The 16,663-nt window shown below is 42.8% G+C and overlaps 1 protein-coding gene across 1 annotated transcript in view; it reads left to right on the top strand.

Moving 5' to 3' along the window:
* Positions 1–16,663, top strand: part of ccdc146 (coiled-coil domain containing 146) — a 163,355-nt gene that overhangs the window by 51,350 nt on the left and 95,342 nt on the right. Inside the window, exon 4 of the mRNA XM_079494262.1 lies at positions 8,066–8,148. Within this exon, the coding sequence (XP_079350388.1) occupies positions 8,066–8,148 (83 nt within the window). The remainder of the gene's footprint in view (positions 1–8,065; positions 8,149–16,663) is intronic.

Genomic DNA, 16,663 nt, shown 5'->3' with positions numbered 1-16,663 from the left:
GCACGCACGCACGCACGCGCGCACACACGCACACACACACACACACATGCCCCTTCAATTCCAGACCTCAGCAATGTGTCGAGGTGTTCCTGAGCACGACACGTAAGCCCTAACTGCTCCCGGCGGCACTGCCCCTGTAGCACACAATGCTCCTGTTATACTTAACCCTGCAAGACCTGGATATATTTCTACTTGCAAAAAAGAGATTTCAACCTTACGAGTACTACTTTGTACTACTAGGACTATGCATAGGAAATTATTATATATACAAAAAGGTTTTATTGCAAATGTTATGCACATTTATAATAATTATTAAAATGATAATAATAAATTAATAATTTACATTTGGAGGATATCTTTCACAATAATGTACATGTCTAGAATCTAGACATTCTAATGATTACATGCATTTTACTTACTTTTTTCAGGGTTAAAGTTGTAAAGGGTTAAATGCAGATTACTCATTTCACTGTGTATACAGTGGAGTGTGGACTATACTATTATTATTAAATAGGGTTAAAGCGGCTAAACTGGTTTTGATGCTATATGAACTATTTTTCGCTGGGGGGCTCCTATGTATGTTAATTGTGGGACGTCCTTGTGACTGGTGCCCGTGTGTTGGTTCCCACAGCACTAACTTGCTGGCTGGAAACTCTTGGTGTGGTTGGCAGTGTCCTGCTAGTCTCATTCTCCTGGCTGCTATTTTCTGGCTCACTCTTGGCAGTCCATCATACAGATTCTTGTAGTCTTGCTGATGTACTGTACGGAGTGTACAACTGTACACAACATTCTGGTGTAGCACCCATCTAGAGACTTCTGCAGGGTTGGTTTCAGGGTCCAACATCCACTGCCGTATAGGAGAAAAAACTTACCTGTCAGCAGGGAGTGTTGGGTTGGAGGCTCTACGTCCTCCTGGTGGGGGCTCCTCACTGGCAGGCGAGTCAGTAGGATACAACAAGATACACTCAAAATGTGTGTGGGGAGGAATCAATTTGCAAAAAATATGAAATTGGGGAGAAAAGGGGCAAAAAAGCACAGGCCATGCCTTTCAGGGTCCCCAATGCAAGTGCCTTCCTCACTTTAAGATCTTGCTCCGTTGAGTTGACCCATGAGCCCAACTTGAAGTCCTCGATTTCCTTCAGAGCAGTGCCTTCTGTTGTTGTCAGAGGTGGGTGTTCATATTATATGGGATGTTATAGGCGATAACCTCAGTTTTCTTGGCATTGATTCAGCCGGAGGCCAATCTTGGCACACTCGTGCATGCATGCGTGCGTGCGTGCTTTTTTGCCCCTTTTCTCCCCAATTTAATATTTTTTGCGAATTGATTCCTCCCCACACACATTTTGGGTGTCAGTCTTGTTGTATCCTACTGACTCGCCTGCCAGTGAGGAGCCCCCACCAGGAGTACGTACTGTAGAGCCTCCAACCCAACACTCCCTGCTGACAAGTGCCACCCCCAGCCTGTGGGAATTCATACAGCGATATCACCCTTCCTGGGCCTTCCCTCCCCTGAACACGGTCCAATTGTGTTCGCATAGACGCTCGACAAAACCAGATGCACCACTTGTGGATTCGAACCCACAACCTCTGTGGCCTCTCTGGCAGGCACTTTTCCACTGCCCTATACCCGAAAATCACTGACTCACAACCGTACATTTTTTCCAAAGTACAGGTTAGTTTATTTGGCTTTCGATACAGATCATAATCATGTTATGAAAAACAACTTGCAGACTTTTAAACCTGCTCTAAATCCTACTATAAATGCGCCACGTCTCTGTGTGTCTGCGTGCGTGTGTGTGTGTGTACGGTTGTAATGCACGTAACTCGACAACCGTTTGCCCCACCGACTTCACATTTCCAGCCTCTGCCTCAGCCAATTGATTGCCATGGCAACCCCACACCTGCAAATTGATTACTTAACCACTCCACTTTTCACAGTCAGTTTGCACTCTTCACACACAGGCAGACTGGCAGATACAGAGATCTCCAGTGGGACACAGATAGTTAAAACGGGTCCTATGACAAGTTGACAACGGGTATTATTACGTTCCCAAGTTGACCGGTGGCCAACCGCTGATTATGTTAAAGAGCAGAATGATTTGAAAAGTCTATCAGAAAGTTCTATAGACCCTGGAGAAAAGATAGATGATCATGATTGTATACACAAACGTCTAACATCATGACTTAGTAAGTCATATTTAGAAAACATTGACTCAATTATTCAGATACGGCCCATTTCAGTAACATCTAAACGACTTTTGGGGAAAATGTAAACAACTGAAATCTACGTCAAATAAAATGAACATTGTGGGTTCACAGTATGCACGACATCATTGTCTGGCTGAAGAATATACAAGGATTTTGTCGCCGTTCCTTAAAAAAAAAAAGAAATCTTTAAGCTGTAGATCTGCTATTTGAAATAATCTGAAATATGGAGATACAAGGTTCCTGCACGGCAGCAAGGATATGTATTGACATGCTGAACCTTGACAGTAGGCTAGTTGATATTCAGGATTGTTCAACGGATTTGAGCCAGACACTAGTCTGCTTCACGAATCTCTGCGCCAGTGTGGTTTAACAAACTTTGTGTGCTTATGTATGATTGTACGTGTATGTACACCAAGGGGCAAGGAATCACCTGCATTCATAGTAAACATAGCCAATCTTGTGGCAAACATGGCCAATCTGCGTGCGTGCGTGCGTGCGTGCGTGCGTGCGCAATTATAATTGTTTTGATTAAATGTAAAACCTTCACCTATAATCAACTACTAAGAGTAGGAAATATTTTCAGGAAGTATAGAATTTGCGTCTGCGAAATGAGTGCACACAAAGTATTTTATAGTCAATTAAAATACAATTCTTAACACCTTGATTGCCCGGGGTTATTTAATCCATTAAATCAGAGCGCCCAGCGATTTATAGCAGCGGAGAACTTTTACCGACAGACCGGATGTTATTTGTGGCTGAAGCAGCTAAATGTAGCCAAAACACTCTAGAGGCGATCGAGAACAACGGGTGGTATGATTAATTCTACCGCGACTAGCGACTGGACCGCGGTGGGCCGTCTAACACATAATCTTTGCCTAGAATTGGACAGAATGATTTAGATCAAGAGTTATTAACGTTTTAAGATTTTCGGTCTCGTCGGCTAAACAGGGGGGGAACATTTTCGATGACGTCCCACTGTTGCGCAACAGATGCTCCCAGCCTGTGGAGCGATGCGATCGGTTTTGATATCAATAATCTCCATCCTATTAATCAATCTCCGTCTAGGGCATCACACCGAGCGGAGACCTCCGTCTGGTGACCTTAAACTGTAGTTTGTACCGAATATGTCTATTGGTTCACGGAATAGAATCTCTGCGTGTTTGGGAGGGGTGTGAGTATATAGGCCAACCCGTCGGCTTCCCTAATTGGCTAAACTGGCCCGTCAGCTGCACTGGTTGGTTGATTTGCATCATGTTTGTACTGCTTTGCCAATAAAAGTGGCTGCATGTGACATGTTGGAGCCTCCAACATGTCAGACAACATGTACAACCAGTAAGACGCCTAAAGGGCGAGCTCGCGTGCTCGCATCTGCCTCGTTGACGGCAGACTGCTGGGCGAGCGCTGGCGCTTTGGCATGGGGGGTCAGATCAACATGGAATGAATTATGTACTGGCCATATAAGGAGCATGTCTTGAGTGTACAGGGTTTGATGAGGCCAGATCAACATATGGAATGTCGGAACAGGTTAGCTCCATACAGTATATGGAGATCTAAGGGTGGTAGCGGGGACATTCTCTTGAGTGTACAGGGTTTGATGAGGGCCCAGGTATATTTATATTATATATTCATATATGGAGATCTGAGATCTGAGGTCAGATGTAGAGTTGCTGGCCAATATTGATGGTATCAGGGATCTCCATATATGGGCTTAACTGCGACAGCAGGTCGCAGGGATATCCATCCCTGATGATGTCATGTGATGTCATGATAACCTTGGCACCATATATGGTGGTTGATGTCACGATGACCTGGGGGCTTGCCGGTTGTGACCTTAGAGTATATATGAATAGAGACGGCACCGGATATCTCCTCCCATCCACTTGCATTAAGTTGCTCAAAACCGCATGAGGCGATTTCACTCTGGATCAGAGTGCATTCTGGGATGGATTTGCCCCAAACTCATGAACGCGCTGGCCGTTGACAATCATTGCACACGTTCACGTATGAAACAGCGGCATTCACGTATGAAACAGCGTTCACGTGTCATCATGAACGTGCACAATGATAGTCAACGGACCAGCGCGTTCATGAGTTTGGCCCAGCGCTGCAATACCAAATTCGGCCACTATGTCCATTTCGCCTCAGGGTTTCCTCCGGGTGCCGTCTCTATTCATATATACTCTAAGGTTGTGACACACTGACGGGAAATGCAAGATTCCATAGTAAATGCGACCTGCGGTAGCAATCTTGTATCGTTCCCAACTTGCAAGGGCCAGGTCAGGTCAAGAGTGGTCAGTGAAGCTATGAGCTTGATTTGACTCAGGCCACATTAGACAACACAGAACCCAGCCAGTCGGCAGTGTGAAGAAAAGCACCTGCGCTCCATTTTCATGAGAAAAAATGTTTTTCTCTCCCTCTTCTACAAAACACTACAATCTCTCTGAGCCATGTGTTTGTGCTCTGATGATAAGGACTGATGATGATGATGCGGTTTGATGATACCACGATATCTCCTGTGTTTATTCAGCTCAAGCCAGAGCCAATCGTCATTTGCTGCATGCCTGCCCACTGGGGAGATGTGTTTGTGTTTCTGGATGCCTAGACTTCTGTGAGGGCAGTTCCTGTAGACGCTGGGGAAAACACAATCCACTCGCTCAGGGGTAAAAAGCAGCATGCTAATAGAGGCTTATGGTGGAATACACTAATTTATCAACATGACAAATAAGGGAACAGAGATGGCTGGAGGCTCGACACTGGTATCTCTTTGTTCAGCACATATCTTGGATGTAGGCACTTACCAGCAAACCTTATGGGGATACTTACACCATGGCCACAGGTAAAAGAAAGGAATAGACCTTATGGGGATACTTACACCATGGCCACAGGTAAAAGAAAGGAATAGACGCTCCTGGTGAAATATTACCCAACTTGCCCTGAATGACTATAACAGCTAGGTCTGTAACTCTGAGATTGTACAAATGGAACCAAATGGACCCATAATCCATTTGTACACTCTCAGAGTTAAGGGGGTCCTTGCAAATACAACATTTGAGAACCATTAGTACCAGTTGGACTCCTACAGTAATATGCCATAGTAAATACATGTTATACATATTCTGAAGAAAACCTGGAGACTTGACATTCGGTAATTGGGTCTTATGATCAAAATAAGAACATGTTGTGGGTGTGGGTGTAAAAAAGAAAATCAAACATTTTCCCATGGACAAGACCAAGTCTTTGCCACAGACTTTTGTCCGTGCACCACTGCGTTCGTTGTACGTTTTAAAACCAGATGTAGAAGTCCTCCAGCACCATGTGGAGTAAAACCGTGATTTATCATTCAGCAGCAGCAGCAACGACTACTTCATGTTCTAACAAAGGTTAGGTTTTCAACAGGGGTCTAACTCCTCCAGGGCACAGCCAATAGTATTCTCCACCATGCATCTGGGAGATGCCTAGCTCGCGAGAGGCTTGCCTTGTTGTAAAAATGAAGCACAAGGTTGCCGACGCCGCCCATGTTCAACTGATCTTCATATAATTGGTCCTCATTAATGCACATGATACAATGGTAAAATAGATATACTTGTCATAGGAGAGAGCTGTGGACACTTCAGAAACCTGTCTACCAATGACATCATCGGTTGACAGCTTTTTCTCCATTTACTTTATTTATTATTATTATTTTCTAGATTTCTTTATTAACATGAGAACAATGGCTTAGAATATAGCATGCTGTGCCTGATGGAGGGGAAAGGAACTGGTCGGAATAACGTGTTCACCACGCGCTACGTCCGAAAAGAAGCGGTTTGGACTCCTCATGCATAGAAGGAAGCATAAGTTCATTCCAACTGCCCCCCCCCCCCCCCCCCCCCCCAGGTTGGCAGAGGAAGTGTAGCGCCCAGGATTACATTAGATAATTGACACTATGATTTTGGTGAAAAAATGGATGCAAAATCGTGGGATAAAAATTATAAATAAATAAAAAAGAATATAGCATGCTAACTTTCCAGGAATAGAAAGCCTGCCGTTTCTATTAGCTTGTATTCTCCATCGATTTCTGAACTGCCCACAGCCCTTCCATGAGACACAGACCAAGTCGTTTTTTTCTTCTTTCTTTTTTACCATTTTATCATGAGCCCATGGTCAGATGGGTGGGCCACAAACAGTTTTGAGATTAAAGTAAACATATTACAGTCGGAAGTAGGGAACAAAGGCATATTTGTATACAATAACTCCCTCCCATCTATAAAAGCTGCGGTGATGTTTGTACATATGTGGTGGTCTTTCTCTATCACAGCTGATTCAATTTTTGCTTTCTGGAAACTTAATTTAGAACTTAAAACCACATTATCCAGAAGTGCTTACCGCTCACAATATCCTATCCCTTTGGCTTTCCCTAGCAACCACAGGAAGCCTGTTGGCTGTGTGTGTGTGTGTGTGTGTGTGTGTGTGTGTGTGTGTGTGAAACAAAGACATTATTTACATGCACGCGCTTCCTCTGCGTTTTCAATAAATGTCATTGCCCTGCCATAGAAGGACAACTCTGAGTAAGCAAAGCAATAGCTTTGAGAGAGCCATGTTCCTCTGAAAACAATTCAATAACTTTCTAAAATGATACTCAGCAAAATAATGTAAAGGTTTTATTGACTTGATACAGGTGCGTGCGTGCGTGCGTGTGTGTTTGTGTGCGTGCGTGCACGTGTATGTACTTGTGAGGGCTAAATGTCCCCACAATCATAGTAGTATGTGAGAAATACACATTATGAGAAACATTGTATACATATTGTTAGAGTTATAGGCTTACAATTTGCAGTTAGGAGGACATTTAGAGGTTTATGTGTAGGGGTTAGTGGTTATGGATTAGACATTAGGTTTAGGCGTAGGTGTTATTGATTATGATTTAACATATAAAGGTTACGTTTAGATGTTGGTTGGTTAGTGATTTTCCTGATTTATAATTAGATGTGCTCCATTGTCGTGCTCTGAAAATAGCCAGTGCTAAATCTACAAGATACCAGTGCGTTGTGATTTTATAGATTAGCTATATTCTGCTTTAGGGTTAGTCCAGGGCAAAAAAGAAAAGAAAATGGCATCCCTTAACTTAACTTGTGAGGACATTAAAGGGACACTTCACCCTTGTTGCTAAAAAATATATGTTAATGACGTTTAGGAGCTTTAGAACACTTTCCTGGGGGTCTTTATGTGTGTAATATGTAGTTTTAGATATTTTAGATTGTAGCAGTGAGCCTGTCTCTGATGTCATGGACACTGGGCTCACTTACTTCCTGGACTACATGTTGTCTCAGTAAGACAGCCATCCCCCTATCCACAAGGAGGAGCAGTGCACCAGTATGGGAACTAGTATGGGAATTGTAGTCCAGGAAGGAAGTGAGCCCAGTGTCCATGACATCGGAGACACTGGGCTCACTGCTACAATCTAAAATATCGAAAACCACATATTACACACATAAAGACCCCCAGGAAAGTGTTCTAAAGCTTCTAAACGTCATTAACATATACAGTATGTGGGTGAAGTGTCCCTTTAAGGCTTAATGTCCTCACAAGTATAGTAATTATTAATACAAATCTTGTATTAATTTTGCCCAGCCCTGGATCAAATGCCGATGCCAGCAGGCTCTTGACTTTCCTCAGCTCAGCACATTCCAAGCAGCATGATGGGATGTGGTGATATTTATTCACTCCGACCTGTACTGGCACACTGTACTGGCACACTCTGGCAGGCACCCAGTTAACATTTGAAAGCAGTTTCCTATTAAACTAATTATAATCATGAACCAATTAGTTCCATGCCTGCTTGTGTGGCAGCTGAAATGTGCTTGTCTCTGTCCTTCCCTAGCTGCTGTCCCAGGACCAAATCAACGGCATCCAAGCAGCCAAACTGAAGTCCATTTACAGGCGACTGCAAGATGCTCTCAAGAGGTAGAGTTTTGTTGTTTTCATTTGTTGTTGCTTTCACAACCATTTATTTTTCTCGCCGCGTACAGTATGGGGTTCACACAAGGTGTGTTGGCACATGGCGGTGTGCTACAGCAGTAGCCTGGCTAATAAGCCAGACTCAAATCACACTGTCGGCAATTCTTTTTTGCCAACGGCTGATTCGGTCTGGCTTATTAGCCAGGCTACTACAGCAGTGGTTGTCAAACATGTTCATGTCGAAGACCACCCAAATTGATCTATATATTTGACTGCAGATATGGAATCAGACCAGACTCATAATTATTTGCATCGATAAATACACATTTATATTCGTGGAGGCAATTCGTAAAAAACTATCTGTAAGTGTAAAACTGATTTTTACTGATGTTACAAATCTGACAATACGAGTTTCAAATCGTGCTTTACAAGTACAAATCTGAATTACACATACAGTACACGTTTGTTACGAATTCCCTGTACGAGTATGATTCCATTCCATGTTCTGATACCATAGCCCCATTTCAAAGATGTTGTGCAGAGACCCCCCATGAGAGAAGATTTGTGTTAAAATGTTCCATATTTTTCAAGCTTTTTCCAAATGATCTGAAAATATACATTCTATAAGCTCGCAACGTACTGCGATCGCAAGCTTTTATGCTACCTAGGCCCTGTCCACACGGAGACATGTTTAGGTTAATCGTATTGACGTTTCGTCCACACGGAACCGGTGTTGTGGATGCCCGAATACGCAATAATCGCATTTTTTTAATAACAAAAAACAACAAAATTAATCTGAAGACGCCACTCTTGCGTCTTTGTGTGTACAACAAATACGCATCTTTCCTGAACCGACTTTTTGAAAACGACTGCGACATTTTTTTAAACGTCTCTGTGTGGACGTGGCCAGAGTTTCGAATAGCCGAGTTATAAAATCAGGTTTAAGTGTATTGTTTAAACAGATTTTGATACTGTAACAACACATGTTGCTGGGGATCCACTGGAACTCCACTTTGAGAACCACTGTGATACAGTGCTAGCCTGCTAGGGCACCCCTCAGGTGGATTCGTCTTCTATACGTTGAAAAAGAGGCTTTGAAACCATCAAAGTACCTCTGTTTGTGAAGAACAGCTAAACTCAACGCGTCAACGTCTTATATTTCAGGCCAAGGCCACATTTGTGCGACACGTGGCGTTCGCGTGGCGCTTATAGAACATGACAGGTCACTCCACTGTGTTTACATTCCACAAGGTGACGGACCCCGGGTCTCCACCCTATGCACTCAGAAACAACCTAATCCCTCACTGTCCACACTCCACACTGCTCTGAATTTCCACTTCTTTTAACATGCAGAATATATACTGTACCTGTATGCTGGATGAAGGATTCTCTCTATGTCATCTCTCTGTGTCAGTGTCTCTCTCTCTCTCTCTCTCTCTCTCTCTCTCTCTCTCTCTCTCTCTCTCTCTCTCTCTCTCTCCCTCTCTCTCTCTCTCTCTCTCTCTCTCTCTCTCTCTCTCTGTTCAGTTCATTCCAGTTCAAAAGGTGGTTTATTGGCACAAAATAATATTGTACATCCTAGCACTTATTACCAACGTGCAGTCAACAAATTCTGATGCAAACCCAATGACGGTAAACTAAACCTGATGACATGACAGTAACAATAAACAGAAGATTACTAAATAAAACAATCAGTATCATAAGCACTTCTTCCGAACAAATAAAACAAATGCCTTGAGTCATGTATTGTCTCTACCTTTAATCATTCTCTCTCTCTCTCTCTCTCTCTCTCTCTCTATCTCTCTCTCTCTCTCTCTCACTCTCACTCTCACTCTCACTCTCTCTCTTTATATTTTTTTCCTCTCTCACCCTACATCTTCATGTTGGCTTGTGGTGGACATTTTTGTAATAGGCTAATTCAATTTTTGCCACAGACATATACAAAATGAGTAGCCTATTACCAGAAACACATAAAGAGATAGATAGCCCTGAATGGCCATAAAAGGTTTGTAACTCCAAGAGTGTACAAATGGAACCAAATGGACCCTACGGGGCCACGGGTCCATTTGGTTCCATTTGTACACTCTCAGAATCTATTTGGTTCCATTTGTACACTCACAGAATTATGGGGGTCCTTGCAAATAAAACGTTTGAGAACCACTGGTCAGGGGAGGATTATCCAACGGGCCTGTTGGGCCCAAGCCCAGGGGCCTCTGAGCTAGGGGGGCCCCTGAGCTTCAGCCTCCGGCTCAAGCTTAGGGGCCCCCAAAAAGTTCAAAGTTAATAACAGTTATTACCTTCAAACTTTTTGCCAGTAATGGGCTTATCATGTCAATAAAATAACCCCAAATGTCCTAAACCGTCGTTTTCAACTGATTGTGAATGAGCGACCGCCACCCTGACTTAGAATCAACCTGGGGACCACTGTTGTGTTGGGTGGGGATATGGGCTAAGATTAGTGCTCTTGTATCACTTGCTATGCATCCCTTGTGTATACAACATCCCACTGTGTCTCAACCCTCAACCAATGGTCCATTGACTAATAATTTCCTAATAATAATGACTCATCCAGACATTCCGGTGAACTTCCCCCTCTTGAGATTTTAACTCCCTTTTTCTGTTGAATTTCTTGACCTCCCACTTGTCACCAGGTCATTCAGTTTCTCAACTAGTAGAAAGAAAATGTAAAAAAAATACTAAATGCATGGTCAGGGACCACATGCAATACCTCCACGGATGACCTGTTGAAAACCCCTGTCCTAAACCATCATATAATACTGCAAGTGTTTAAACCCTCAGTTTATCCATAAGGCTTTGCATGTTGGTGGCCCAGAGGCCCTTTATCTCTAGATCCACCTGTGCCACTAGTACGAGGACTCCTAATATGTTGTTAACATTTATGATCTAAATTGTATATATTATATTGTATTAATGAACTCTTATTGTGAAGTAACAACCCCAGACAAGAAGTGCTTGTTAACTCCTATGTGTATATAATAGCTGATGGAATAAACCAGCTCAGTTGTCGTTTGTCGACTGAGTTCCAGCACAACGCTGATGCCTCCGTTTCAGTTCATTTACTTTGTTTATTCCTCCGTCATATTCTTCACTTCTTTATATTTCTGGTATACGCTTATATAGCTGCAAATCTCAACATATGTCATAGTAAATCACTGTCATACATATTCTGAATAAAATCTGGAGACATAATTTGGTCATTATAATCAAAATAAGAACATTATAATGAGACAAATCAACCAAGCTATTGGGGCAAGATCTCTATTGACTGAGCCTATTGACCGAGTCGGCCAATGGATCGATATTTTCTACGGGCAAAAACAGTAGTAAAACTAAATAGTGATTTTTCCAACTGCATATACATGTACTGTATATACTACTAGCGTCAATAGCTAAAATACATGCCGATTTTTCTAACGGCATATAAATACTAATAACGTCTTGATCAGTAGCTATTCTTCAAAAAGCATATGCATAAATAACGTCGGCAAACGGCACTTTCTCAAAAAGATTAGATTTTGTACATACTGATTTGAAGATGTAGAACTCGATTGATCCATGCTGCTGTGAAAAAAAAGTATGTTGACTCTGGTCTGTGACTCTGTGCGCGTAGCTAGGACTCGGAGGAATGAGAAGGAGGGGGCTTCTGGAGAAGGAGGTGACTCCTAGCGGACCAGGGTTTTTCCACTCAAATCACTGAATGCTCCTTTAACCACTTAAACTTGGTTAACCCATTAAGACATGAGGCCGATTCTACAAACGTAATGTTTTTGTTTGTTTGTTTGGTCTCCAAACCTCCAGACTAGGGATGCTAGGGTTCAAGTGATTATTAAAGTAAAAAAATAAAAGTTCCTCTCACACAAAGATTTGCCAGCGCCCCTGTTTAAGATCCCTGGCCTGCTCTGCACCAAATCATTGGTGCAATCATTTCTTATATGTTTGACTTTTTTAACTCACTCAATGCCACAGGACGCCTTTGGACGCCTCCCCTTTAATTTGATAGTAAGCATTTTGAGTAACATGGATGATGGACCCATAAATATGAAGCCACATGTGGGTCCACTTTTTAAGCCCAGTTAAAAGAACACAGAGGGCCTTGCTGTGTAATTGCACCCTGGTGGTTTCAGACACTTAACTTGGTGCATCATATAGGCAGAGACATAACTGGGACACCATGGCTTAGAATATGGATCAGGACCTCTCTCTCTCTCCTCTCTCTCGCTCTATCTCTCTCTCTCTTTCTCTCCCCCCCACTGTGCTTATCTTGTAAAGCAAAAAAAAATGCAGTTAAAATAATCTTCTAAAACGAGGCCGAGGTGGTGCATCCGAGCAAAGTCGTGTTCTATGTCTTGTAGCAAGGATCATGGATTACTCTCGACACTGCAGCGTGCCACTCATCTGACGTGTGAAGTGGTCAGAGGGGTGGGCCGCATGCGTTTTTCAGAGCATGTACATTTTAATCGATCAATCAATCGATTGTGTTTTCCAGCTTTGGACCAATGGAACTATATACAAGTCACCCCGGAGACATTTGAGCCAGACTCTATGGGCCAGTCTATGTCGTCATGTTCATGACAATCAGCGTGCTCCATATTCTGTGTGGGGGTTTGTGGTCATTATTTTTGAGAGATCCGCAGATCCGACCTCCCACTTGGCACATCACGTCCTTGCATCCTCGCCAATTCCCATGCATAGCGAAAGCCCATTTATGTGCATGGTGGTCGGATCGGTGGTTCTGGACAGAGCCGATAACTCCTGTGCATTCCGTCAGCTTTCCGGTTCAGGGCTTTGTCACTATTTAGAAGTATATATATAGAAGTCTATGTAGAAGTATAGCCGTGTAAAAAGATGAGAAGTCTGCACACAGCTCTGCTCAGTGTTTAGTTTTATTAAAAAAACATGAGGATGAAGGCCAACAATGGCCGAAACGTTGTTACCTACAGTTGGAGGCCATCGATATTGTCCTTTTCTTTTTGCTGAGGTTTGCGTGATCTGCGCAAAAGGACAGTTAACCCATTTTGGGCGGGAACCCCTTTTGGTGTTTTAAACATTATGTTATAATTTAGCTATTGAAAAATAGCAGACCTACAAGCTCATAGCGCGCCACCGAGTGGCGCGCTACGAGCTTGTAGGTCTGCTATTTTTGAAAAATCGTGAAAATATTTATTTCAGAAAACTGGAGGATTTAGAAGGATTTTTTTAAATTTTGAGGTCAGGCCTAAATGGGTCAAATGATAAGGGACAATATCGGTGGCACCCAACTGTACCTTTAGTCCAACACCGGCAAGTGACTGGATGTGTGTAACCTACCTGTTTTGATGTAGAAGAGCTGCCATTGGACTGGCCCGATGAAGTGAATAGAGGTGGCGCAACTCTGTCTCTAAGGCTCTGGTTCTGGACAACCGGTTCTCCATATGCCTATATATGGGCGTATTAGGCTTATCGGCGGTTCTGGACAACCGCCTATCCGACGGACTCGGACGCCAGTCCCTCTGGTTGTCAGTGATCCATGGGCCGAGGTTGAAGTCGGTTGGCTGGACAGTTCTCGAGATACGTGATAAAATGGTAAAATGTTATGTTGTCAATAACAAAATAACTTGGATTACAGGCGGAGATGAAGTGAAGTTTTAACGGCCTCCCTCGCCCCCAGCCTTACTCAGCCTGACTTCCCACGTTCCCCGATGCTGCTGCCGGTGCTGGTAGAATAAAACATTATAACGGGAGGAGGGTGTTTACACCCGGCCGCTGTTACTTTGCTGGCCCAAATTGATTTGTATTTAGCTCACACTACATTATTTCGCTGTACAGGTTAATTGGGCTACATTTGAAGAGTTGGAGGTGGAGTATTATTTTGCAAAAGAAAAATCGCCGCGATAAATCGCCTAATAAAGATATTCGGTGATAGACTCATCCAAATCACGATTGCCGATATATTCGTATCGTCACTCAACCCTACTGACTACAGGAACTCTTAAAGTGCCACTTTTCAACCTTTCTAATATAATTGGTGATTATATAACAAAAATATAATAATCTACTCGATGTCACTGGAAGATGGGTTTCTGAACTGCCCACAGCCCTCCTATAAATGAAACACAGACCGAGTAGGAGAAAATGGTGCTATTTCATCATGAACGTTAATGAGGACCAATTATAATAAATTTTAGGTTGAAAATAAATGTGGTGAAGTCATCCTTTATAAGTCCCATATTGCGTTGCCACGGCCCGTAGGAACCGGGGCCATTCGTATGCAGAGCACATGCCGGTGCCGGCTGACAGTTTCTTAGGCCTCGCAGTAATTGAAATATTATTGAACAGTCAAGAGCGCTCGCCGAGGAGTCGAGGACATAATATTCATCCAGCCATAACAAAGTGTTTTGATTTCACTACCAGACAAAGTCGTTATGTCTCTCCAAAGGAGAGAACCCCCTCCCTCCCTCACTCTGCTATTTGAGTCTGAGACTTTGTGTTTATTTACTTATTTGTACAGCGATTTCAGATTCCTTCTCATTGGTAAAAGCGTATGGGAACAGGGCACCCCAGTGGCTTAAACAGATTACGTTTCGCATAATCATAATGTCATAGTTTTGAATCCTGACTCAGCGCCTTAGGGCTTTTTCCTCACTTGCAACCCTCCCTTCTCTCCCATCTCCCTGCACTGTATTATTTTATGCCAAATAAAGTCAAAGATTACTCCGAAATAATGTTTTGAAAAGCAGCCGTACGGGTTCATCCAAAGAAAGGTGGCCAAGACAGAGACAGCTGCCGACTGACTATGAACCACAGTATACTGTCTTCCATGGTATGACTATGAACCACAGTATACCGTCTTCCATGGTATGACTATGAACCACAGTATACCGTCTTCCATGGTATGACTATGAACCACAGTATACCGTCTTCCATGGTATGACAATCTACTGACTATGAACCACAGTATACCGTCTTCCATGGTATGACTATGAACCACGGTATACCGTCTTCCATGGTATGACTATGAACCACAGTATACCGTCTTCCATGGTATGACTATGAACCACAGTATACCGTCTTCCATGGTATGACTATGAACCACGGTGTACCGTCTTCCATGGTATGACTATGAACCACAGTATACCGTCTTCCATGGTATGACTATGAACCACAGTATACCGTCTTCCATGGTATGACTATGAACCACAGTATACCGTCTTCCATGGTATGACTAGGAACCACAGTATACCGTCTTCCATGGTATGACTATGAACCACAGTATACCGTCTTCCATGGTATGACTATGAACCACAGTATACCGTCTTCCATGGTATGACTATGAACCACGGTATACCGTCTTCCATGGTATGACTATGAACCACAGTATACCGTCTTCCATGGTATGACAATCTACTGACTATGAACCACAGTATACCGTCTTCCATGGTATGACAATCTACTTGCAGATTTGAAACTAGCTTTAGATTGATAATCCAACATACTAAATATCACGTGTTCTTTTTTGAAAGATGGCGTGCCATGATTTCTTTCCACCCTAAAACGGGTTCCCAATGTACAGTACACTCTTTGAGTTAAAATAACATTGATTTTACAATATAAATTGGGGTCCCAGAGATATAAATGCGATTAAATGGGGGCCTGAAGGCTAATGCATGTCAAACTGACATTACAATAGTTGAGAATCACTGCGAGAGCCTAACAATCTTCTTGTATGGGGGTCCCTGGCTTATCTTTTCAAATGGGGGTCCGTGGGCAAATAATTGTTCAGTTGGGGGTCCTTGACATGAAAATGTCACTGCCCTAAAACATGATCATCAGGTATTATTATTATATAACGCGGAAGATATTTTCAAAAAAAGTGTACAGTAATTTTGTTAAAATGTCGTTTCATGGCCAGTTCATTAAGTATGCCTGGTTTGCCTGGTGGGTGGTGATCCACCTAAACTGAAGCCAGTCAACCACAGCTGTTGTTGTATGATAATGGGAGAGGGGTTAGGGGAGGGGATGATAGTGTGATGTCACTATATCACTGTTTTTTTTTCATTGGCACGTTTGACTATCAAGGTTTCACCCTCCAGGAAGAAACCCTAAATACAAAGGGAAGACATCATTGCACATACTGTAACATCTACACCAATGGGTCTAATGAAGTACTGTCAACTCATAAACACATGAAAAACTGGAAAAAAATACAAAGATCGTGGCACTCAATCTTTAAAGTGTGTATTTATTTGAAAAGTTTAGCTGAAAATAGTCCCCTGGACAAGAGCTTTATTTCTGGACAAAATTTAAATGTGTACACAGACAGACACATAAGTGGTTTTGGGGTGCAACTTGGCGCTGCACATGATAACAGACTCACAGGTGTTGTGAATTAATAGATATAGATATCTGTCCAAAGCTATGCATACTCAATGAAGTATGATGTATTTATAGCTGTATGATCTATGATGAAATCTTCACAGTTCACGTCCCACAAGCACCTTGTGTCATCTCCCACTGTCTGCCT

The sequence above is a fragment of the Electrona antarctica genome (assembly GCF_951216825.1).
Source record: "Electrona antarctica genome assembly, chromosome: 23".
In the NCBI taxonomy this organism is placed as follows: domain Eukaryota; kingdom Metazoa; phylum Chordata; class Actinopteri; order Myctophiformes; family Myctophidae; genus Electrona; species Electrona antarctica.
The sequence above is the reverse complement of the archived record's forward strand: the minus strand, read 5'-3'. Positions and strand labels throughout refer to the sequence as shown.